This window comes from Scyliorhinus torazame, chromosome 9 (genome assembly GCF_047496885.1).
Source record: "Scyliorhinus torazame isolate Kashiwa2021f chromosome 9, sScyTor2.1, whole genome shotgun sequence".
Lineage (NCBI taxonomy): Eukaryota > Metazoa > Chordata > Chondrichthyes > Carcharhiniformes > Scyliorhinidae > Scyliorhinus > Scyliorhinus torazame.
This window is the reverse complement of record NC_092715.1, coordinates 98,330,061-98,353,459: the sequence shown is the minus strand read 5'-3', so window position 1 is coordinate 98,353,459 and position 23,399 is coordinate 98,330,061. Positions and strand designations below refer to the sequence as shown.

General features: G+C 45.5%; 1 protein-coding gene across 5 annotated transcripts in view; it reads left to right on the top strand.

The window, feature by feature from the left end:
• The window catches only part of mctp1a (multiple C2 domains, transmembrane 1a), a 1,185,582-nt gene that overhangs the window by 891,206 nt on the left and 270,977 nt on the right, over positions 1-23,399 (top strand). For all 5 annotated transcript variants that reach the window (XM_072516301.1, XM_072516303.1, XM_072516302.1 and 2 more), the window contains one exon: positions 11,510-11,629. In XM_072516301.1, coding sequence (XP_072372402.1) covers positions 11,510-11,629 — 120 coding nt within the window. The remainder of the gene's footprint in view (positions 1-11,509; positions 11,630-23,399) is intronic.

The window sequence follows — 23,399 nt, the reverse complement described above, 5'->3', positions numbered from 1 at the left end:
ATATTTTTCATCACACATCTATTCCTTTTTCTCCCTGTATTTTACAGTTTAAAATGCAGGCAAACAGCCTATTCCTATCAAAATCACTTTTGCTTCTTGTGCTTACACTGGCTCAGTGTTTTTTTCTTCCTATTTCTGGGAAATCGGTTGGTTACCATCAGCATCAATGTTGCTGGCAAGGGCAGTACAATATCTGGAACTCTCTGTGCGGTGATTCATAGCTGGAAGCATCAATAACTGCCCTTAACCTCTCCTTGAACACACAAGTATGAACTCTAGGGGGCTAGAGTGGGCCTTCATCACTCTATCGAAGCCAGGCAAAAAGAAAGCTAAACTGAATAATGTATCATAACAGGGTTGTAAATTGATACTGATATTGCAGATCTTTATTGCGCTAAAACATGCACCCTGTTTTAAAGTAAGTATGTACTTATTTCAACAGAAACCAATTCAGTAATTATGTGTAATATACAGAATTGCAGTTTACAGGAGAGTGGTATAAGGACAAAGGCTAACTGTGCTAATATCACTACAGATAAATGAGGATTAATAACAGGTTCTGCAATAAAATCAATTAATGAAAAGTTGAGTGCAGCTTCAGGCAAATGATAGACAGCACAATTAGTAGTGGGTTTAACATGTTGCTGCCCATTGTGCATCTGAGATTGCACTTAATTCTTCAATAATCAAATGTATACTGATAACATCACTGCTGCACAGCACTGTTAATCTGAGCATTAGTAATTAGCTCATTTGTGACCCTTGACAGTCATTTTCTTACATTGCAAATGCAAAACAGCGCAGATGATGGAAATCTGAAATGAAAACAGGAATTGCTGGAAATGCACAGCAGGGTCAGGCAGCCTCTGTGGAGAGAGAAACATCTGATGCCAGGTCACATCCCTGAAATGCTAGCTCTATTTTTCTCTGCCTGACATGCTGTATAGTCCCAGATTCTTCTGTTTTTATTTTCTTAAATGAGGCAGGATTCAAAACTACAGTGTGACCAACATCAGTCTACCCCACCAAACACTTTAATCCCACAATATCAGGTGGGCGGCATGGTAGCACAGTGGTTAGCACAGTTGCTTCACGGGCCAGGGTCCCACGTTCAATTCCGGCTTGGGTCACTGTCTGTGTGGAGTCTTCATGTTCTCCCTGTGTCTGCGTGGGTTTCCTCCTGGTGCTCCAGTTTCCTCCCACAAGTCCCGAAAGACGTGCTTTAGGTAATTTGGACATTCTGAATTCTCCCTCTGTGTACCCGAACAGGCGCCGGAATGTGGCGATTAGGGGATTTCACAGTAACTTCAGTGCAGTGTTAATGTAAGCCTATTTGTGACAATAAAGATTATTATCATTATTATTAGTTATTTATCCACAAAAAGCAGGACAAATCTAACCCAGCCAATTACTGCCACATTAGTAAAGTGGTGTTATCGGCCGTTGACAGTGCTATCAAGCAGCACTTGCACAGCATTAACCTGCTCACGCGACGCTCAGTTTGGGTTCTGCCAGGGTCACTCAGCTCCTGACCTCATTACAGCCTTGGTCCATACATGGACAAAAGAACTGAACTCAAGAGGTGAGGAAAGATTTTCAGGGCTTTGCCTATGCCCTCCACTTACAATCGGCTAGCTGCAGTCCTTTTCCAGATTGGAGCTGTTTCTCTGCTCCTCCCTTTCTTTCCTTGATTTAACTGGGAACTGTCTCTGCGCCCTACCATGGACTTCCTTTTGGACCTCTCCCTGTTGGGACCACTCGGTGTCCCCTCCCAAAGTTTCCTGCCTGGTATTCTAATCTTCAATTGCACTATGCCCCTGGTCAGCTAACCTGCGTTTTCACCCCATTTTCCTTTCAGCACGACAGCACCAGGTCAGTCCTCAGCCTAAAGAACTTCAAAATGCAGAACTGCGTGTGTACAACCTGCCCCCAGTCTGCGCACGCAGGGAAAGTCTGAATATATTGGGGCTTGGAATTCCCGGCCTCCTACTCTCTGAATCGGTATGCGAGATTTTCTTAAGAGCAATTAGCATGTAAGGATGCATTCACTGAATGTGACCACACATGTGAGGCCAGTAAACCTCTTGCAGTACTGCATCCATGACCTTGACCCCACTGTTGGCATTGACCACTCTGGCCACTTGTGCTTACTGCCTTATGAGCAGTTGTCTAGAGCACCTTGTGGCCTCCAGTGGGAAGAGGATCTCTCCATTAAGAGGTACCGTTGGATTTAAGTCGTGTAAGCTAGTTTTAATTGATGTGAGCATCACTATTACCTTGGAAACCCTTCTGAGAAATGCAGCTACTCAACTGCATGTTTAGTGCTGGGCTGCACACTACAATCACGGAAATGAATAGGCAGCCTGAAATTTTCTTGCTGCTGTATCAATTTGATTGGGCGTGGATAGTCGCATGTCACAATCCTGCACTTAATTTCGGGGGGCAACCCATTTTCTCTCATAACTTATTGTTGAGCATTTATCCTGTATTTTATATATTAATTAAGAGAGAATCAGTAAGAAACATATTAAGTTCCAAACTAAGCTGCTTGAATATTATTCCCTTTACAATAAATATGTCTTGGGCAGTTGGGAGCTCAGGGAAAAGTGTTATGACATTTGCAGAGTTAGACTCTGGAGTTATTGAGCACCGAGTTATTAAACAGGAATGTTTAGCAGATTCTTCTTTAATTGCAAACAAGAGATTGCTTAGGAATGCTTTCTGGGAACAGAGTATACAAACCATCCTGTTATAAGGATTGGTAAATTTAAACAGGATGTGCCCAAAACGTTTATAACCTATGGAGTCATGTGCTTGGAATTTCCACAACAGCAGACCAGGAGAACCAGGGGTTGTTCAAGGTTGAGGTTTCAACATTCCCATTGATTTTTTATTACAGTGATTCCATGTAAAATAATGGAATTGAGATCGTCCATAAACATGATTCATTGGAAGGGCAATATTTTATTTGCCCTGCCTCTTTGATTTTCTTGAAGAAAAAGACATTTGATAAAGCTCTACATAAATATGTTTATGATAAATAATTCAAGAATTTGTTTTCAGAGTTATGCCAGGTGTAATATGAAGGCTACAAAGAGCTTAAGAACAAAGAACAAAGAAAAATACAGCACAGGAACAGGCCCTTTGGCCCTCCAAGCCTGTGCCGATCATGATGCCCTAACTAAAAACAAATCTTTCTGCCCTTACTCGATCCATATCCCTCTATTTCCTCCCTATTCGTGTATCCATCCAGATGCCTCTTAAATGTTGCTAATGTGCCTGCTTCCACCACATCCTCCGGCAGCGCGTCCCAGGCACCCACCACTCTCTGTGTGAAAAACTTACCCCACACATCTCCCTTAAACTTTCCCCCTCTCACCTTGAACCTGCGCCCCCTTGTAATTGACATTTTCACCCTTGGAAAAAGCCTCTGATTATCCACCCTATTTATGCCTCTCATAATTTTGTCGACCTCTATCAGGTTTCCCCTCAGCCTCCGTCGTTCCAATGAAAACAATCCTAGTTTAGTCAACCTCTCCTCATAGCCAACCAGGTAATATCTTGTTGAACCTACTTTGCATTCTCTACAAAGCTTCCACGTCCTTCTGACAATATGCTGACCAGAACTGCACGCAATACTCTAAAAGCTTAACCAAGGTTTTATATAGCTGCAACATGATTTCACAACTCTTGTACTCAATGCGCCGGCTGATGAAGGCAATCATATCATATGCCTTCTTAATCACCTTGGCCACCTGTGTTGTCACTTTTAGGGAATTGTGAACCTGCACGCCCAGATCTCTCTGTATGTTAATGTTCCCAAAGGTTCTGCCATTTACTGTATAATTTATACCTAGACTTGATCCTCCAAAATGCATCACCTCGCATTTGTTTGGATTAAACTCCATCTGCCGTTCCTGAGCCCAAGTATCCATTCGATATATATTCTGTTGTATCCTCTGACAATGCTCAACACTATCAGCAACTCTGCCAATCTTCGTGTCATCCACAAACTTATTGTTCAAACCACCCACATTTTCCTCCAGATCATTTATACATACTACAAACAACAGAGGTCCCAGCACTGGTGTTCCACAGGGATCAGTGCTGGGACCTTTGCTGTTTGTAGTATATATAAATGTTTTGGAGGAAAATGTAACTGATCTGATTAGTAAGTTTGCAAACGACACAAAGGTTGGTGGAATTGCGGATAGCGATGAGGACTGTCAGAGGATACAGCAGGATTTAGATTGTTTGGAGACTTGGGCGGAGAGATGGCAGATGGAGTTTAATCCGGACAAATGTGAGGTAATGCATTTTGGAAGGTCTAATGCACGTAGGGAATATACAGTGAATGGTAGAACCCTCGAGTATTGAAAGTCAGAGAGATCGAGGAGTACAGGTCCACAGGTCACTGAAAGGGGCAACACAGGTGGAGAAGGTAGTCAAGAAGGCATACGGCATGCTTGCCTTCATTGGCCGGGGCATTGAGTATAAGAATTGGCAAGTCATGTTGCAGCTGTATAGAACTTTGAGTAGAGTGTTCAATTCTGGTCGCCACTACCAGAAGGATGTGGAGGCTTTAGAGAGGGTGCAGAAGAGATTTACCAGAATGTTGCCTGGTATGAAGGGCATTAGCTATGAGGAGTGGTTGAATAAACTCGGTTTGTTCTCACTGGAACGATGCAAGCTGAGGGGCGACCTGATAGAGGTCTACAAAATTATGAGGTGCCTAGACAGAGTGGATAGTCAGAGGCTTTTCCCCAGGGTAGAGGGGTCAATTACTAGGGGGCATAGGTTTAAGGTGAGAGGGGCAAGGTTCAGAGTAGATGTACGAGGCAAGTTTTTTACACAGAGGGTAGTGGGTGCCTGGAACTCGCTACCGGAGGAGGTGGTGGAAGCAGGGACGATAGTGACATTTAAGGGGCATCTTGACAAATACATGAATAGGATGGGAATAGAGGGATACAGACCCAGGAAGTGTAGAAGATTGTAGTTTAGTCGGGCAGCATGGTCGGCACGGGCTTGGAGGGCCGATGGGCCTGTTCCTGTGCTGTACATTTCTTTGTTCTTTGTTCTTTTGTTCACTGATCCCTGCGGAACATCACTAGCTACAGAACTCCATTTTGAAAAACACCCTTCCACAGCTACTCTCTGTCTTCTATACCCAATACGAAGTCTTACAACACCAGGTTAAAGTCCAACAGGTTTGTTTCGATGTCACTAGCTTTCGGAGCGCTGCTCCTTCCTCAGGTGAATGAAGAGGTCTGTTCCAGAAACACATATATAGACAAATTCAAAGATGCCAAACAATGCTAGGAATGCGAGCATTAGCAGGTGATTAAATCTTTACAGATCCAGAGATGGGGTAACCCCAGGTTAAAGAGGTGTGGATTGTCTCAAGCCAGGACAGTTGGTAGGATTTCGCAGGCCAGATGGTGGGGGATGAATGTAATGTGACATGAATCCCAGGTCCCGGTTGAGGCCGCACTCATGTGTGCGGAACTTGGCTATAAGTTTCTGCTCGGCGATTCTGCATTGTCGCGGGTCCTGAAGGCCGCCTTGGAGAACGCTTACCCGGAGATCAGAGGCTGAATGCCCTTGACTGCTGAAGTGTTCCCCGACTGGAAGGGAACATTCCTGCCTGGTGATTGTTGCGCGATGTCCGTTCATTCGTTGTCGCAGCGTCTGCATGGTCTCGCCAATGTACCACGCTTCGGGATATCCTTTCCTGCAGCGTATGAGGTACACATCGTTGGCCGAGTCGCACGAGTATGTACCGCGTACCTGGTGGGTGGTGTTCTCACGTGTAATAGTGGTATCCATGTCGATGATCTGGCACGTCTTGAAGAGATTGTCATGACAGAGTTGTGTGGTGTCATGGTCACTGTTCTGAAGACTGGGTAGTTTGCTGCACACAATGGTTCGTTTGAGGTTGCGCGGTTGTTTGAAGGCAAGTAGTGGGGGTGTGGGGATGACCTTGGCAAGATGTTCATCGTCATCAATGACGTGTTGAAGGCTGTGAAGAAGATGACGTAGTTTCTCCGCTCCGGGGAAGTACTGGACGACGAAGGGTATTCTGTCGGTTGTGTCCCATGTTTGTCTTCTGAGGAGGTCGGTCCGGTTTTTCGCTGTGGCGCGTTGGAACTGTCGATCGATGAGTCGAGTGCCATACCCCGTTCGTACGAGGGCATCTTTCAACGTCTGTAGATGTCTGTTACGCTCCTCCTCGTCTGAGCAGATCCTGTGTATACGGAGCGCTTGTCCATAGGGGATGGCTTCTTTAATGTGTTTAGGGTGGAAGCTGGAGAAGTGGAGCATCATGAGGTTATCCGTGGGTTTGCGGTAAAGCGAAGTGCTGAGGTGACCGTCCTTGATGGAGACGAGTGTGTCCAAGAATGCAACTGATTTTGGAGAGTAGTCCATGGTGAGTCTGATGGTTGGATGGAACTTATTAATGTCATCGTGTAGTCGTTTCAGTGATTCTTCGCCGTGGGTCCAAAGGAAAAAAATGTCATCGATGTATCTGGTGTATAACATCGGTTGAAGGTCCTGTGCGGTGAGTAGGTCCTGTTCAAACTTGTGCATGAAGATGTTGGCGTATTGGGGTGCGAATTTGGTCCCCATGGCTGTTCCGTGCGTCTGGATGAAGAACTTGTTGTCGAAGGTGAAGACGTTGTGATCCAGAATGAAGCGGATGAGGTGCAGAATTGCGTCTGGAGATTGGCAGTTGTCGGTGTTGAGTACTGAGGCTGTTGCAGCAATGCCGTCGTCATGGGGGATGCTGGTGTAGAGTGCCGAGACGTCCATTGTGACGAGGAATGTTCCTGGTTCAACTGGTCCATGGGTGCTGAGTTTCTGTAGGAAGTCCGTCGTGTCGCGACAGAAGCTGGGTGTACCTTGTACGATGGGTTTCAAGATGCCCTCGATGTAGCCAGAGAGGTTCTCACACAGGGTCCCATTGCCTGAAACGATAGGGCGGCCTGGTGTGTTGGCCTTATGTATTTTTGGGAGGCAGTAGAGATCTCCAATGCGGGGAGTACGTGGGATGAGAGCACGTAGGGTGCTCTGAAGATCTGGATCCAAGGTCTTGATCAGTCTGTTAAGTTGGCGGATGTGTTCCTTGGTCGGATCTGCGGGTAACTGTCTGTAGTGTTCTTGGTTGTTCAGTTGTCGGTATACTTCTTTGCAGTAGTCCGTTCTGTTCAGTACTTTGTCTGCTGGTTTGATGACGATGGTTGAATTCCCGGAGCCTCATTCCGGAGCCTCATTCGCCTGATGAATTCGAAGAAAATCGAAGTCCTCAGCAGAGGGCTTAATTTCTGCACCACCACCAAAATGGACCCCATCAGTCTCGCGGCAGACAAGGAGGAATTCATCAGGCAAATGAGGCTCCGGGAATTCTTCCACAGACCCCAAGAGGCCAACAGCGAACCCAAGCAGACTACCAATGAACCGGAACAGCAGACCGAGAGATCTGCGGTGCGGCAACCGAAGAGGAAAGAGTCGAATTGGACCCCTCCGGAAGGCCGCTGCCTTAGACTCGACATGTATGCTCAAGCCGTCAGGAGTCGCGTCAATGCCAGATTCATCAGTCGCATTCACAAGACAACCCCGAACGTCACCCAAGCACAACGCAATGCCATCCGCGCTCTCAAGACCAACCACAGCATCGTCATCAAACCAGCAGACAAAGGGGGGGCCACTGTCGTACTGAACAGAACGGACTACTGCAAAGAAGTATACCGACAACTGAACAACCAAGAACACTACAGACAGTTACCCGCAGATCCGACCAAGGAACACATCCGCCAACTTAACAGACTGATCAAGACCTTGGATCCAGATCTTCAGAGCACCCTACGTGCTCTCATCCCACGTACTCCCCGCATTGGAGATCTCTACTGCCTCCCAAAAATACATAAGGCCAACACACCAGGCCGCCCTATCGTTTCAGGCAATGGGACCCTGTGTGAGAACCTCTCTGGCTACATCGAGGGCATCTTGAAACCCATCGTACAAGGTACACCCAGCTTCTGTCGCGACACGACGGACTTCCTACAGAAACTCAGCACCCATGGACCAGTTGAACCAGGAACATTCCTCGTCACAATGGACGTCTCGGCACTCTACACCAGCATCCCCCATGACGACGGCATTGCTGCAACAGCCTCAGTACTCAACACCGACAACTGCCAATCTCCAGACGCAATTCTGCAACTCATCCGCTTCATTCTGGATCACAACGTCTTCACCTTCGACAACAAGTTCTTCATCCAGACGCACGGAACAGCCATGGGGACCAAATTCGCACCCCAATACGCCAACATCTTCATGCACAAGTTTGAACAGGACCTACTCACCGCACAGGACCTTCAACCGATGTTATACACCAGATACATCGATGACATTTTTTTCCTTTGGACCCACGGCGAAGAATCACTGAAACGACTACACGATGACATTAATAAGTTCCATCCAACCATCAGACTCACCATGGACTACTCTCCAAAATCAGTTGCATTCTTGGACACACTCGTCTCCATCAAGGATGGTCACCTCAGCACTTCGCTTTACCGCAAACCCACGGATAACCTCATGATGCTCCACTTCTCCAGCTTCCACCCTAAACACATTAAAGAAGCCATCCCCCTATGGACAAGCGCTCCGTATACACAGGATCTGCTCAGACGAGGAGGAGCGTAACAGACATCTACAGACGTTGAAAGATGCCCTCGTACGAACGGGATATGGCACTCGACTCATCGATCGACAGTTCCAACGCGCCACAGCGAAAAACCGGACCGACCTCCTCAGAAGACAAACATGGGACACAACCGACAGAATACCCTTCGTCGTCCAGTACTTCCCCGGAGCGGAGAAACTACGTCATCTTCTTCACAGCCTTCAACACGTCATTGATGACGATGAACATCTTGCCAAGGTCATCCCCACACCCCCACTACTTGCCTTCAAACAACCGCTCAACCTCAAACGAACCATTGTGTGCAGCAAACTACCCAGTCTTCAGAACAGTGACCACGACACCACACAACTCTGTCATGGCAATCTCTGCAAGACGTGCCAGATCATCGACATGGATACCACTATTACACGTGAGAACACCACCCACCAGGTACGCGGTACATACTCGTGCGACTCGGCCAACATTGTCTACCTCATACGCTGCAAGAAAGGATGTCCCAAAGCGTGGTACATTGGCGAGACCATGCAGACGCTGCGACAATGAATGAACGGACATCGCGCAACAATCACCAGGCAGGAATGTTCCCTTCCAGTCGGGGAATACTTCAGCAGTCAAGGGCATTCAGCCTCTGATCTCCGGGTAAGCGTTCTCCAAGGCGGCCTTCAGGACCCGCGACAACGCAGAATCGCCGAGCAGAAACTTATAGCCAAGTTCCGCACATATGAGTGCAGCCTCAACCAGGACCTGGGATTCATGTCACATTACATTCATCCCCCACCATCTGGCCTGCAAAATCCTACCAACTGTCCTGGCTTGAGACAATTCACACCTCTTTAACCTGGGGTTACCCCATCTCTGGATCTGTAAAGATTTAATCACCTGCTAATGCTCGCATTCCAAGCATTGTTTGGCATCTTTGAATTTGTCTATATATATGTTTCTGGAACAGACCTCTTCATTCACCTGAGGAAGGAGCAGCGCTCCGAAAGCTAGTGACATCGAAACAAACCTGTTGGACTTTAACCTGGTGTTGTAAGACTTCGTACTGTGCTCACCCCAGTCCAACGCCGGCATCTCCACATCATTCTATACCCAAGTCAGTTCTGTACCCATCCCTGTGGGGGCCAGAATCTGTCGTACCCAGGCCTGGTTTGCGCCGTCGTGCAACGCGACGGCGTTCACGACGGCGCGAACACTTGGGCCCAATATTGGAGAATCACCCCCAAAGTATTCATTAAGGATTTCACCCACTTATTGTAGTTCCACGCATAACTTCCCACCATTGTCTTAAGTGTGCCTACTCTTTCTCTTGCTATCCTCTTGCTCCTAATATATGCATTAAAAGCTTTGGGATTCTCATGACCATGCTTGCTAAAGACATTTCATGGCTCCTTTAAGCCGTCCTAATTCCATGTTTAAGTTCCTTCCTCCTTTCACTGTACTCCTCAAGGGCTTTGTCAGTTTTTAGATGCCTAGACCTATCGTATGCTTCCTTTTTCCTTTTGACTAAGCTTACAATTTCCCCTGTCTTCCATGGTTCCCGAATCCTGCCATTTCTAAGATTACATATTTTGGGAACTTTCCTTTTACCTGATATTAGGAGAGAGCAGAATGCATGTTTGACTAACTTGTCATCTTCAAATGATGATGGGTGGCGGCACGGTGGCACAGTGGTTAGCACTGTTGCTTCACAGCGCTAGAGATCAGGGTTCGATTCCCGGCTTGCATCACTGTCTGTGCGGAGTCTGCATGTTCTCCCCATGTCTACGTGGGTTTCCTCCGGGTGCTCCAGTTTCCTTCTAAGTCCCGAACGACGTGCTTGTTCGGTAAATTAGACATTCTAAATTCTCTCTCAGTGTACCCCAACAGGCGACTAGGGGATTTTCACAGTAACATCATTGCAATGTTAATGTAAGCCTGCTTGTGACACTCATTAAGATTCTTGTTATTATTATTATTACTGTGGGCAAAAACTGAAGAGAAGCATGAATGACCATAATACCAATGTGTTAAGTTTTTGTTCACAAATGTCACTAGAAGGGATTTCTTGGGTATAGTATCTTCTACAAAGAGCATTGTGCCCCAGAGACCAACATGGGTCGAGTTCTCTTGACGGGTTTAGCAGTTTCCAAATATGTATCAGCATTGGGGGTTCATCAGCACTGCAATAACACCTAATTTTCCTGATGTCATACTCCACAAGGATAGCAATAAACATGGCAATAATTGTCAGAATTGCAATTTATTAATGCAAGTTAATCACCCATTTTCCTTGATATTCAAGTAGGAGATACATAGATCAAGCTCTTTTAACTGGTGTGTGATATGGTAAGACCAGGAGGTGATTGAGAATTATACCATTTTGAGGGGAAAAAGTGAATCTTCCCCTGACCCAACTCAAAAGGAAATGTTGATGAAAGATAGAAATTTTAACTCAAAGCCCTGACCGTTGGCCTTTCCTACCGTTACATTTAATAGCTCAGAAATTCAGTTAATTAATACAGTCCAAGTTTAGTTATCAGCTTTAGCTCATATTGCCATCCTGTCTCCTTTCTCGAGTTAAAGGAAAGCAGCAGTGACACCTGCCTCTCAAAATACAGGTTGCTTTTGCCTACCAAATAAACATAACACAGCATTAGCCGAACTGTACCAACAACAGCTAATATGATTCAATGGGGACAGAATGGAACACAAATGTACATGAAAAGATTAATAAATAGATAGTTTAAGAAATAACCTACTTGATTTTACTCCACATGATGTGTTTTATGATTGATGTGTTTTTCTCATTATTTTGTTTAGATCTATCTTATTGTAGTTTGGAACTTTGAAATCTATGTGATCCCACTGATGCCGCTCTTTTTGTTGATCTACAACTACTGTTTAATTAGATCAGGAAAGGACAACAGAATAAACTCTATGGTAAGAATCACATTTTGTCATTTTCCCTGAATCCGCCTCAGGGTAAAACTTGTTTAGCTACTAGACTCTTAGCAGACGGAGCTTGTTCTTCCAACAACAGAGTGCTCAACTTCGCCCACCATTCTACAGTAAATTATAGCTCATAATTACAATAGATTTTAATGTTGTTTAAAGTTCTTGCAGTATTTATCCACCATACAGATATGGACACTACCTTTTCCCAAACAAATTCTGTATCAGGTTATTTATTATGTCTATTTGTATTTGGAATTGCTTCTCGATTTAGTTGACAGTAGTTTTAAATACAATTTTTAAGCCTTGTTGTAATCTGTCACTCATCACTAAAAGAGCAAGGAGTATTATTCACACTCAAATGTTACATTGGCTGATATGTTTTATTCTCAACCATAGTCATAACAAGCCCAGGCAGTATTAGCTTCTACTGTTGATTAGCCATGGGCTTGTAAACAGAAATAGTGCTGTACTGCTCTTTTTAGCAAACTCACCAAGGATTGTAATTTCTGAATTAATTCTTTCATGGAATGTGGGTGTTACTGGCAAGGCCAGCATTTGTTCTCCATCCCTCATTGCTCTTGGACTGAGTAGCTTGCTCGATCATTTCAGAGGGCAGTTAAAAGTTGCTGTGGGTCTGGAGTCACATGTGAACCTGATCAGGAAAGGATGGCAGATTTCCTTCCCTACAAGGCATTAGTGAAGCAGATGGGTTTTTACAACAATCATAGTTTCCTGGCCACTACTACTGAGATTTGCTTTCAATTCCAGATTATAAAAAATGCATTTAAATTCAACCAGCTACTGTGGTGGGATTTGAACCTGTGCCCTCAGACAATTAGCCTGGGCCACTGGATTACTGGTGAATTGTGAAGTTGTGGAATTCTCCACCAAAGAAAGCTGTTGGGGCCAGTTCATTGGATATATTCCAAGAGGGAGTTGGACGTGGCCCTTGCGGCTGAAGGGATCAAGAGGTATGGAGAGAAAGCAGGAGCAGGATACTGAATTTCCATGATCAGCCATGATCATATTGAATGGTGGTGCAGGGTCAAGGGGCCGAATGGCCTATTCCTGCACCTATTTTCTATGCTTCTATAGTTCAGTGCCGTTACAACCATGCCCAGCGTCCCCTGCCGATTTGCTTGGCCAGACTTATACGGTGCTCCGCTCGGAACGCTCCTGACGTGACCACGGGTAAAGTTCCGTCTCAACCTTACTGTGCATGTGTGCAATATTGAGGTCGGCAGACGCACGGGAGGTGGAGCCATGCCTGCCAATAACTCAAAGGCCATTAAAAAGGCTAACTACTGGGGGGAATCATGTGATATGAGCACAGGAGCGGCTGTATTTCCACAAGCTCTGGCTCTGTTTGTCTTTTAATCCTTGATTTTATGCTACTACACATCCCATAATTATCTTTTGTTGGGATATATGTTTTGCACTTTGTCCCTGGATGACCCTGGCTGGAGTTTGGTGATGAGGAGTTGAGTTAGGGGGAAATAAGTGGTGGCATGTGCCTGGATGTGGTCCAGGCACAGTTCCTACTCAATTTGTGTAAGTGAGAGTCTGTACACTGTGCCTCTGCAGTGTTGGAGCACTTTTTCAGTTTGGGGTAGGCTTGATTAGGCGCCCTACTCAAAGTGGTGTTATTTGGTGGTTTCCTGAGTATCCTCATCGTTGTAGTTGGGTCTTCCATGGGGAGCAGGATTTTTGTCCCTGTTGAGGTAGCACTGCTTTGTCCTCTAGTAGCCACCTTGCAATGGCATACAGTACTGGTTTGTGTCTGACATTCTTGGGTTAAATTGGACGTTCATCCCATGGGGGGTTCTTCTCTTTATGTGGGTGAGCAGCGTACAGTTAGGGACTCTGTTTTAGTCTATCGTGTTATGGGGTGGGTTTCCTTTACCTTCTCAGGAGGGGGAGGGAATTGGCCCCCCAACCAAGATGTCCAATTAATGGGTGTCTTATTCTCTTCCGTAGTGTTGTCTCCTCGCTGGAGACTGACGTGATTTGTCAGTGGGGATGGTGCGCTGCCCTGGGTGTGGTTAGTGAGGCCAACTGGTTGGTAGATTTTGGAGTGCGCTGGGTCTCCTGGGGGTACTGACTCTTTTGTGCAGAAGTGTGCTGGACTAGGCCATGTCTGATGATGTGGCTGATATCCTGTTGCCCTTTTATGCTTGGGCTGCCCCCTTTCAAAGGCACTTAGTAGGGACGTCCAGAGAGGCTGCGTTTTGATGTGTTTTGAATATCTTTGGTTTGCTGACTCCTTAGTGCATGAGGGTGTGAGGTTGGGTTGAATCCTGTACTGTGGTTAATATCCTATTGCCCCCCACCCCCTTATGGTGGGAATGTTCTTTTGTTTGAATGAGCAGCTTTTACTCTTCGTTATATGGTGGAGGGTGTGCGCCAGAAGAATATGGACCTGTGGTTGTATCCAAGTCTTTGTTGTTCTGAGACCCTCTACTCCTGGTAGTTTTCCCTTTTTTTTAAATCCCGGCTCAATCAGGTTGCTGGGAGGCACTGACCCTACTGATTATAATCCGAACCTATAGGTGCTGGTCCTCTCTGTATAAATATGTGGAATGATAATCATTCTGTACTATGCCTGAGGGAGGGTGGGGTTATATTGCATCTTGTGATATATGTAAAATATCCTTTTAGAACTGGGGTTCTTGCGAATTGTCTTTGAATTTTTTCTATTTTTGTCATGCTGTGGTTAAAGAATCCTTGATTAGCTCCGGCAAGGGTACAGATGGGTCTGGTGTCTGAGGGAAAGAGATTGCAGTGTGTCATTGGTACCTCTGGTGTTGCTGGAGTTGAAAGGGATTTGTACTGGTGCGCACCCAAGCATTGTGTGAAGGGCGGGATTCTCCCCCACCCGGCGGGGCGGGGGGTTCCGGCGTAATGGAGTGGTGGGAACCACTCCAGCGTCGGGCCGCCCCAAAGGTGTGGAAGTCTCCGCACCTTTAGGGGCCAAGCCCTCACCTTGAGGGGCTGGGCCCGCGCCGGAGCAGTTTCCGCTCCACCGGATGGCGGGAAAGGCCTTTGGCGCTACGCCAGCCGGGGCCGAAAGGTCTTCGCCGGGCGACGTGGGTCCACGAATGCGTGGGAGCATTAGAGGCTGCTGACGTCACCCCCACGCATGCGCAGGGGAGGGGGTCTCTTCCGCCTCCTCCATAGTGAAGACCATGGCGAAGGCTGAAGAAAAAGAGTGCCCCCACAGCACAGGCCCGCCCGCAGATCGTTGGGCCCCGATCGTGGGCCAGGCCACCGTGGGGGCACCCCCTGGGGCCAAATCACACCAGCCTCCCCCCAGGACCCCGGAGCCCGCCCGCGCCACCTTTTCCCGCCGTTCAAAAGGTGGTTTAATCCACGCTGGCGGGACAGGCATTCCAGCAGCAGGACTTCAGCCCATCGCGGGCCAGAGAATCGGCGGGGGTGGGCCCACCGACCGGCGCGGTGCGATTTCCGCCCCGCTGACCGGCGCGGCGCGATTCCCGCCCCTGCCGAATCTTTGGTGGCGGAGACTTCGGGAAACGGAGGGGGGTCGGAGAATCCCGCCCATGATCTTTTCCTGAATTTCCATGGCTGTTGTGAGCATTTGTTGCATGGGAAGGCTTTTGCCATTTGACCATGTTTTCATATCCTTATCTCTTTCTACCTTGTTCTCTGGTAGCGTTTATAGAGGCACCAGGTTGAGTTTAATGATTGTACTGAGACAGCCATATTGCTGTTCGCCTGTCCCCCTCTGTATCCATGTACGTTCAGACATTTTTGCTGAGCTGTATGTCATGTGAGAGTCCCTTTAAGAAAAATGTGTTTCATCAAATGGCTGTAGTGATGTCATTGTGTGGGTGGAGCTGGGCTGTCTGTCTGTCTTTCACTTTCGTTTTGAGCTGGCAGCTGCAGTGTGCTTTTGGTTTCGTTTTCAGAGGAGAAGAGCTGCATTCACAGCAAGAAGATGTTATGATCTCTCTCTGCAATCTAAAGATCACTTCATGATTTCAAAGTAATACCTGTTTCTGTAGAGAATTTGAATCTGCCGTCTTTATTTTAAAAGGGTTTAACTTGTGGATGTTGTTTGGAAAATTAGCAAGGGTAATCTATCGAGTACTGTATCTTTTGGGGGGTGGTCAGGATTGGTAGTTGATAAACTGTTTACTGTGTGTTTATAAAATGTTAACTGGATTTATAGAATAAACATTGTTTTGTTTTAAACATACTTTAGCTCTCTATTGCATCACACCTGTAAAGTGGGCCCTTGTGCTCCCCATAACCAAAATCTATTTAAAGTTGTGGGTCAGGGGAACTCCATGATATACTTTGGTGTTCTCTAAACCCTGGCCCATAATAAATTGAGGGCTCATGGGATACAAGTCTATCTATCGTGATTGGGTTGGCTTAGTGAACTTAAAGACAGTGAGGGGTGAGTAGATTTGTGTTTGGTTTTCAGGTGTGGAATTCCAGTTTAAGTAGGGAATGTGTTGTGGACAATGGATCTTTCAGAGACTCGGAGGTTTTTGGGCGTGGTGAAGGTCACATGCAGTACCTTACGAACAGAGACTAAAAAAGGCTTTTTGATTTGGCAAAAACATTGCAGTCAGCATTACCTGACAGCACACAAAAAGAAGAGGTACTTCTGGTGCTAGCTGAGCATTTAAAATTGCCTGAGATATAGTCTGACTCAGTAGATATGGCAACAATTCAGTTACAAATCAAGCAACTTGAGCATGAAAAAGAATTAAAGCAGCTTGAATACAAAATGAGAGAGAAAGAGAGATACAGATCAGGGAAAAAGAAAAGGAGAGAGAAGAATTAAACAAAGAAAGAACAGCCCTAGCAGAACAAAAAGAAAAAGAGAGAGAGGAAAGGGAAAAAGAGAGAGAGTTTGAACTTCAGAAAATGGCCATGAAACATGGTTAAAATTGGTGGATGTAAAGGGAAACGTACAGTTGGAGGATAGTGATGAGGATAAAGAGAAAGAGCGGCATGGTCGAAGGCTTGGTGGGGATCTATTTAAATATGTCCAAGCATTGCCAAGGTTTGATGAGAAGGAGGTAGAAACCTTTTTCATTCCATTTGAGAAGGTGGCTAAACAAATGAAATGGCCACAGGACATGTGGGTATTACTGATTCAAACAAAGCTGGTAGGTAGGGCTAGTGAAGTGTTTGCATCACTACCGGAGGAGGTATCTGGGACGTATGAGGAGGTGAACAAATCCATCTTAGGTGCACATGAACTAGTGCCTGAAGCCTACAGACAAAGGTTTAGAAATTTAAGGAAAGAACCTGATCAAACATACATGGAGTTTGAAAGGATCAAACAGAGTAACGTTGATAGGTGGATAAGGGCTTTGAAAATAGGCCAAACGGATGAAGCTCTCAGAATTTTGGAGGAGTTTAAAAATTCAATGGAGTGAGAACTCATGTGGAAGAGCAGAGGGTTAAAACTGCGAGGTTAGCAGCAGAAATAGCAGATGATTATGAATTAGTTCATAAACCAAAGCTTGGTTTCCAAAATCAGTTTCAGCCTGTGATGGATGGGAACTGGGGAAAAGAGAAATATTCAAGTGGTAGAGGTAAAGGAGATCTGATGGGAGATAATAAGGAGCGTGTACCTCAGATTGAAAAATAAATCCAGGAGGGTGGAAGAGAAATGAAAAGTTTCAAATGTTTTCACTGTAATAAACTAGGCCATGTAAAGTCACAGTGTTGGTGGTTGAAGAAAAGCACGGGGAAGGCTGATGTGGTAAAATAGGATAAGACAGTGGGGTTTGTTAAAGTGGTAAAGGAAAGCCCAAGTGAAGCGAAGGAGGTGCAAAAGATTGTACAGCCTGATCAAGAGGTGATTTATAAGAAGGTGCCAGATCTCTTTAAATAATTTACTTGTGTGGGTAAAGTTTACTCATGTGTATCAGGAGGAGCAGGTAAAGAAGTCATAATTTTAAGAGATACGGGAGCTAGTCAATCTTTAATGGTAAGAGATGAGGAGTTATGTAGTTTGGGAAGAATATTGCCAGAAAAGGTAGTAATATGTGGAATTCAGGGTGAGAAGAGTAGTGTTCCATTATATAAGTAAGGTTGGAAAGTCCAGTGAAGAGTGGTGAAGTGGTAGTAGGAGTAATAGAGAAACTATCTTGTCCAGGAATACAGTTTACCTTGGGTAATGATATAGCTGGATTGCAGGTGGGGGTGATGCCTCCTGTGGTTGATAAGCCAGTGGAAAATCAGACAACTGAAATGTTGAAGGACAAATATCCTGGGATTTTTCCAGATTGCGTAGTAACAAGGTCGCAAAGTCACAGGTTAAGACAAGAGGAGAAATCAAAGAGTGAAGATAAAGTTGAAGTTCAATTATCAGAAACGATTTTTGACCAGATGGTTGGAAAAGAACAAGAACGGGTGGAGGAAAATTTAGCTCTCTGTTGCATCACACCTGTAAAGTGGGTCCTTGTGCTCCCCATAACCAAAATCTATTTAAAGTTGTGGGTCAGGTGAACTCCATGATATACTTTGGTGTTCTTTAAACCCTGGCCCATAATATGTACCATTCCTGTGGTTTTGTTGCATTATTTGTTAAAATGGAAACTTCAATAAAAATACTTTAAAAAAATAACCTGCTGCACCTGCATACTTACCTTCAGCGACTGGTGTACGAGGAGACCTAGGTCTCATTGCACATTTCCCTCTCTTGTTTTATAGCCATTCAGATAATAATCTGCCTTCCTGTTTTTTCTGCCACAGTGGATAGCTTCTCATTTATCCACATTCCAGATTTTTATTTTTATTCATATTTCACCATTTGCAGTGGCAGGATTTGAACCTGGGTCCCCCAGAGCATTACCCTGGGACTCTGGTTTACTAGCCCAGTGACAATACCAATACGCCGCACCTCCCTTCCTTTATCTCATTTTATTCCTCTTCTATTTTCTCTTCAGTTTTCTCCCATAGAATATCTCATTTGAAGCCAGCAAGTCAGTCAAACATATAGGGCTGAATTTTCATCCTCGAGTTGGGAGTCAGGAAAATTCCTGGCTCAACCTGCCCAATTCGGGAGAAAGTGCCAGTAAAGAATCGATTTGCTGGCCAGCCTACCCAGGAATTAGTTTGGAGGCTGAGAATCCAGACATCCATTAGAGTACCGAACCACCTGAGCCCCAGGGAACACATTGCTTGATTGACAGGTCCGGTCTCTTCTGTCAATTGCACAATGTTTATTTATACAGCATAAACAGGTTTCAAGTGCTTGGAGTTTCACCTATTGATACTTTAAAGGGTCTCATAATTGACACTTTCATTGGCTTGAAGTAAAAAGGGCTTTTTCTTTAATAATGTGGAACTTTATCTATGAAAGACTTATTATTTCACACACCCTATTGTCACTATAATGTTCCTTGGGTCCATACAGTGTATAGTGGGTGATTAGGCATGGAAGTGCCATAACCTGGCATAAGGGGTATGAATGCCTTTTCAGGATAAGTGTGGTCATACTTTGGTGTGTGGCCATGAGGGGCCATTGGGAGTGGGTGGGAAGCATACAGCATGGGACATATGAGGGAGCATTGGGTTGATGGAGTGTTATACATTGGTATGGGGGACATGAGGAGGCATAATGGTGGTTGGCAGTCGTAACCTCGAATGGGGCATAAGGAAAACCGTCTGAACTTACCGATCAAAAGGTGTCTTTGAAGTGATCCACAATACTTTGAAAAGCTAAACCAATTAATATTTTAATTCATATTTCACCATTTGCAGTGGCAGGATTTGAACCTGGGTCCCCCAGAGCATTACTCTGGGACTCTGGTTTACTAGAAAAGGCCTGTATTGTTTCACAAAATTACCTTTTTCCTTAATTAAGAATAAACTTTCATTTTTATACATATGTTTTTCTGTCATGTTTTGGTTTTTGGTGCATCACATACCATTTTTTTGCCTGGTAATAGTCAATACCAGTATCACCCTTGAAACAGTTACTGAGTGATACAAAGTGGCCACCTGATGTAACCTTTATAATGGTAGTTCCATTGGTTATACTTTGGCAACAGACAGATTGCAGGGGTGGGGGGACTGACAATTCAAGATCAGGCTTATTGTGCCCCTTCCATTTGACCACTTTGAAACACAACATTGCCTGTCTTCTGAAGCCGAGATACAACTAATTGTAATATGGATTCATTTTTCATTAAGGGGAATTTCAAACAGGAATTGGGCTAATTCAGTGCTCAATTGGGAATTCAAACTTTATTAATGTCCATAATTCTGCAAAGGTAAATAGTCAGCAAGGCTCTGAGAAACTTTAGCTGGATTGCTCCAGAATCATAATTTCAATATTTGATGATCTTATGAATTTAAATTAAAAAATTACCATATCCTGAATCTTTACTTATTAAACATGGAATTAAAATAGTAAGTCGAATCTCTGAATTGAATGGGTCAGAAGTATAGTCAGTTTAGTTTGCACATTATTTTGTACAGGTAATGAAATCCTGCTGTTTTTCTTCTTTGTCTCTGTGTTAAGAATCAAATGAGGCCAAATGTATTTTAAAAGATTGCCTCTTGAAATATGGGTGCTCAACCCTAGTCTCAGCAACAACAATATACTTTAGCACGGTAGCATAGTGGTTAGCACAATTGCTTCACAGCTCCAGGGTCTCAGGTTCGATTCCCGGCTTGGGTCTCTGTCTGTGTGGAGTCTGCACGTTCTCCCCGTGTCTGCGTGGGTTTCCTCCAGGTGCTCTAGTTTCTTCCCACAGTCCAAAGATGTATAGGTAGGTGGATTGGCCGTGATAAATTGTTCTTAGTGTCAAAAATTGTTTTCAGTGTTGGGTGGGGTTACTGGATTATGGGGATGGGGTGGAGGTGTGGGCTTGGGTAGGGTGCTCTTTCCAAGAGCCGGTGCAGACTCGAGGGCTGAATGGCCTCCTTCTGCACTGTAAATTCTATGATTCTATGATGATATACAGTGCCTTTTATATAATGAAATGTCCCAAGCTACTTTGCAGAAGCTTTATAAAACAAAATCTGACACCAAGTCACATAAATTGGTAGATAGGTTTTAAGGAGAAAAGCGAGGTAGATGGTGGAGTGGTGGAGCAAGGAAATTCCAAAGCTTAGGGCCTCAACCACCAAAGAGAATTGCAGTTTATGCCACCAATTTGAACCCTGAAAGAATATTTTGCATAAAGTTTCCATGATCTCCAAAAGGTAGTGAAGTAAATTCAAAAGTATCAAACCACTTAGATGTTTCTTTCAGTTCTGTTCCCCTCCAATAATAGAAGAACAGGAATCAATGGGACTGAAAAAATGACCCTCCAGACATATTTCTGCTACAACTGTGGCAGGAGTCAGAGCTAGACTTCGATCAGAATTCCATGGATCCTTGCCACTCCAAACATACTTTGCAAGGCCTGCCTGACAAGGTCAATGGCAAAGGACAAAGTATGCTGATGGCAAGGATTTGTACGCTGGGAATTCCAACATCATTGTCCTGAAGGAATAGCTGAACACCATTAATGCCATGTATCTATGTGCCTGCCGATCAGTGGAAGTTTTAAAAATTAATTTATTAATAATAATTATTATTATAATAATCGCTTATTGTCACAAGTAGGCTTCAATAAAGTTACTATGAAAAGCCCCTAGTCGCCACATTCCAGCGCCTATTCGGGAAGGTTGGCACGGGAATTGAACCCCCGCTGCTGCCTTGTTCTGCATTACAAGCCAAATTTACAGATGTGGGCGCCGCTCGTTAGGCCAGCACTTATTGCCCATCCTAGATGTCCTTCAGAAAGTGGTGGGAAGCTGCCTTCTTCAACCGCTGCAGCCCCTGAGGTGTAGATACACCCACAGGGCTGTTAGGGAGGGTGTTCCAGGATTTTGGCCCCACAGCAGGGAAGACCCGGCGATATATTTCCAAGTCAGCGTTGTGAGTGACTTGGAAGGGAACCTCCAGGTGGTGGGAGTTCCCAGGTAGCTTCTGCTCTTGTCCTTCTAGATGGTAGTTGCCATGGGTTTGGAAGGTGCTGCCTGAGGAACTTTGGCGAGTTAGTGCAGTGCATCTTGTAGATGATACGCACAGCTACCAATGTTCATTGGTGGTGGGTGGATTGAATGTTTGTGGAAGGCATAGCAATCAAGCGAAATGCTTTGCCCTGGATGGTGTTGAGCTTCTTGAGTGTTGTTGGAGCTGCACTCATCCAGGCAAGTGGAGAGTATTCCATTACACTCCTGCCTTGTAGATGGTGGACAGATTTTGGGTGGGTCAAATGTATGTGTTGGAGAAAGAAATACCAAGTTCCAAACAAGAACTATAAAAAAACAAGAACCATATGTATCAAATGGAAAACCGAATAGAGGGAAAAGGATCTACGTGAAAGAAAATGGGCGCAAACAAGGACCAGAGTCACAGTCAGATAACGAACTGTCATTAAACATACTGGCCATTTTTGCCTTGGCGAAAGAGCCATTGGCAATGGCGCTTCGAGCGTCAACGGATTGGAAAGGGATTGAACAGGGGGGCTGCTGAGCATAGAGTTTTGCTTTCTGCAGATAAACTGTTACTATATATCTCGGACCTGGTGGGTAGCATTGGAAGGACTATGGAGATTTTGAGGAAATTTGGCCAGTTTTGGGGGTATAAATTGAATGTAGGAAAGAGCAAAGTGTTCCCGATTAATGCTGGGGGGCAAGAGAGGAGGTTATGGGAGTTGCCTTTTGGGGGGGCGGGGAGGAGAGTTTTAGGTATTTAGGAATCCAGGTGGCACGGAGCTGGGCCCAGTCACACAGATTGAACTTGGTACGATTGGTAGAAGAAATGAAGGCGGATTTTAAGAGGTGGGATGTGTTGCCACTGTCACTGGCTGGACGCGTGCAGATGGTGAAAATGATGGTGCTGCCCAGGTTCTTGTTACTGTTCCAGAACCTCCTCATCTTTGTTCCGAAGTCCTTTTTCAGGAAGGTGAACAGGATAGTTTTGGGGTTTGTGTGGGGGGCAGGTGAGGCGGGTGTTCCTGGGGAGGGGGTGAGGCCCGGGCGGGGAGAGGGGGAGTTGGCGTTGACGAATCTGATAAATAATGATTGGGCGGCGAACATTGTAGTGGTGAGGAAATGGACTGTGGAGGAGAGATCAGTTTGGAGATGGACGGAGGCGGCATCATGTAGGAGGATGAGTTTGAGTATACTGTTGTCTTCCGATCTCACCGGTCAGATGCTCCATGAGCTCAGTGGTGATTTCAGCATTACGGGTGTGGAGCCAGTGCAGACAACATTGTAAGCTGGAGGGTATATCACTGTGGGACATCCATAGATTGTGCCGGCGGGGCTGGATGCGAGGTTTCGGGGATGGCGGCAGGTGGGGATAAAGTACTTTAGGGACTTGTTAATCGTGTGAAAGTTTGCGTAGCTGGAGGAGTTGTGGGATTATTATGAGTTGCCCAAGGGAAGCGGCTTTAGCTACCTGTAGGTGTGGAATTTTGTGAGGAGAGAGGTGCTGCCCTTCCCAGGGCTGCCACCTCTGGAGTTGCAGGACAAGTTGGTTTTGGAGGACAATATGGGGCAGGGGAAGGTGTTGGGTATTTAAAAGGAATTGATGGAGTGGGAGGGCGTTGCGGTGGAGGAGAATAAGCGCAAGCAGGAAGAGGAGCTGGGAGGGGAGGTGCGGGCCGGGACGTGGGTAGAGGCCTTGCGGAGGGCGAACATGTCCTCATAGTGTGTGAGGTTAAGCCTCATCCAGTTTAAAGTGGTGCATAGGGCTCACATG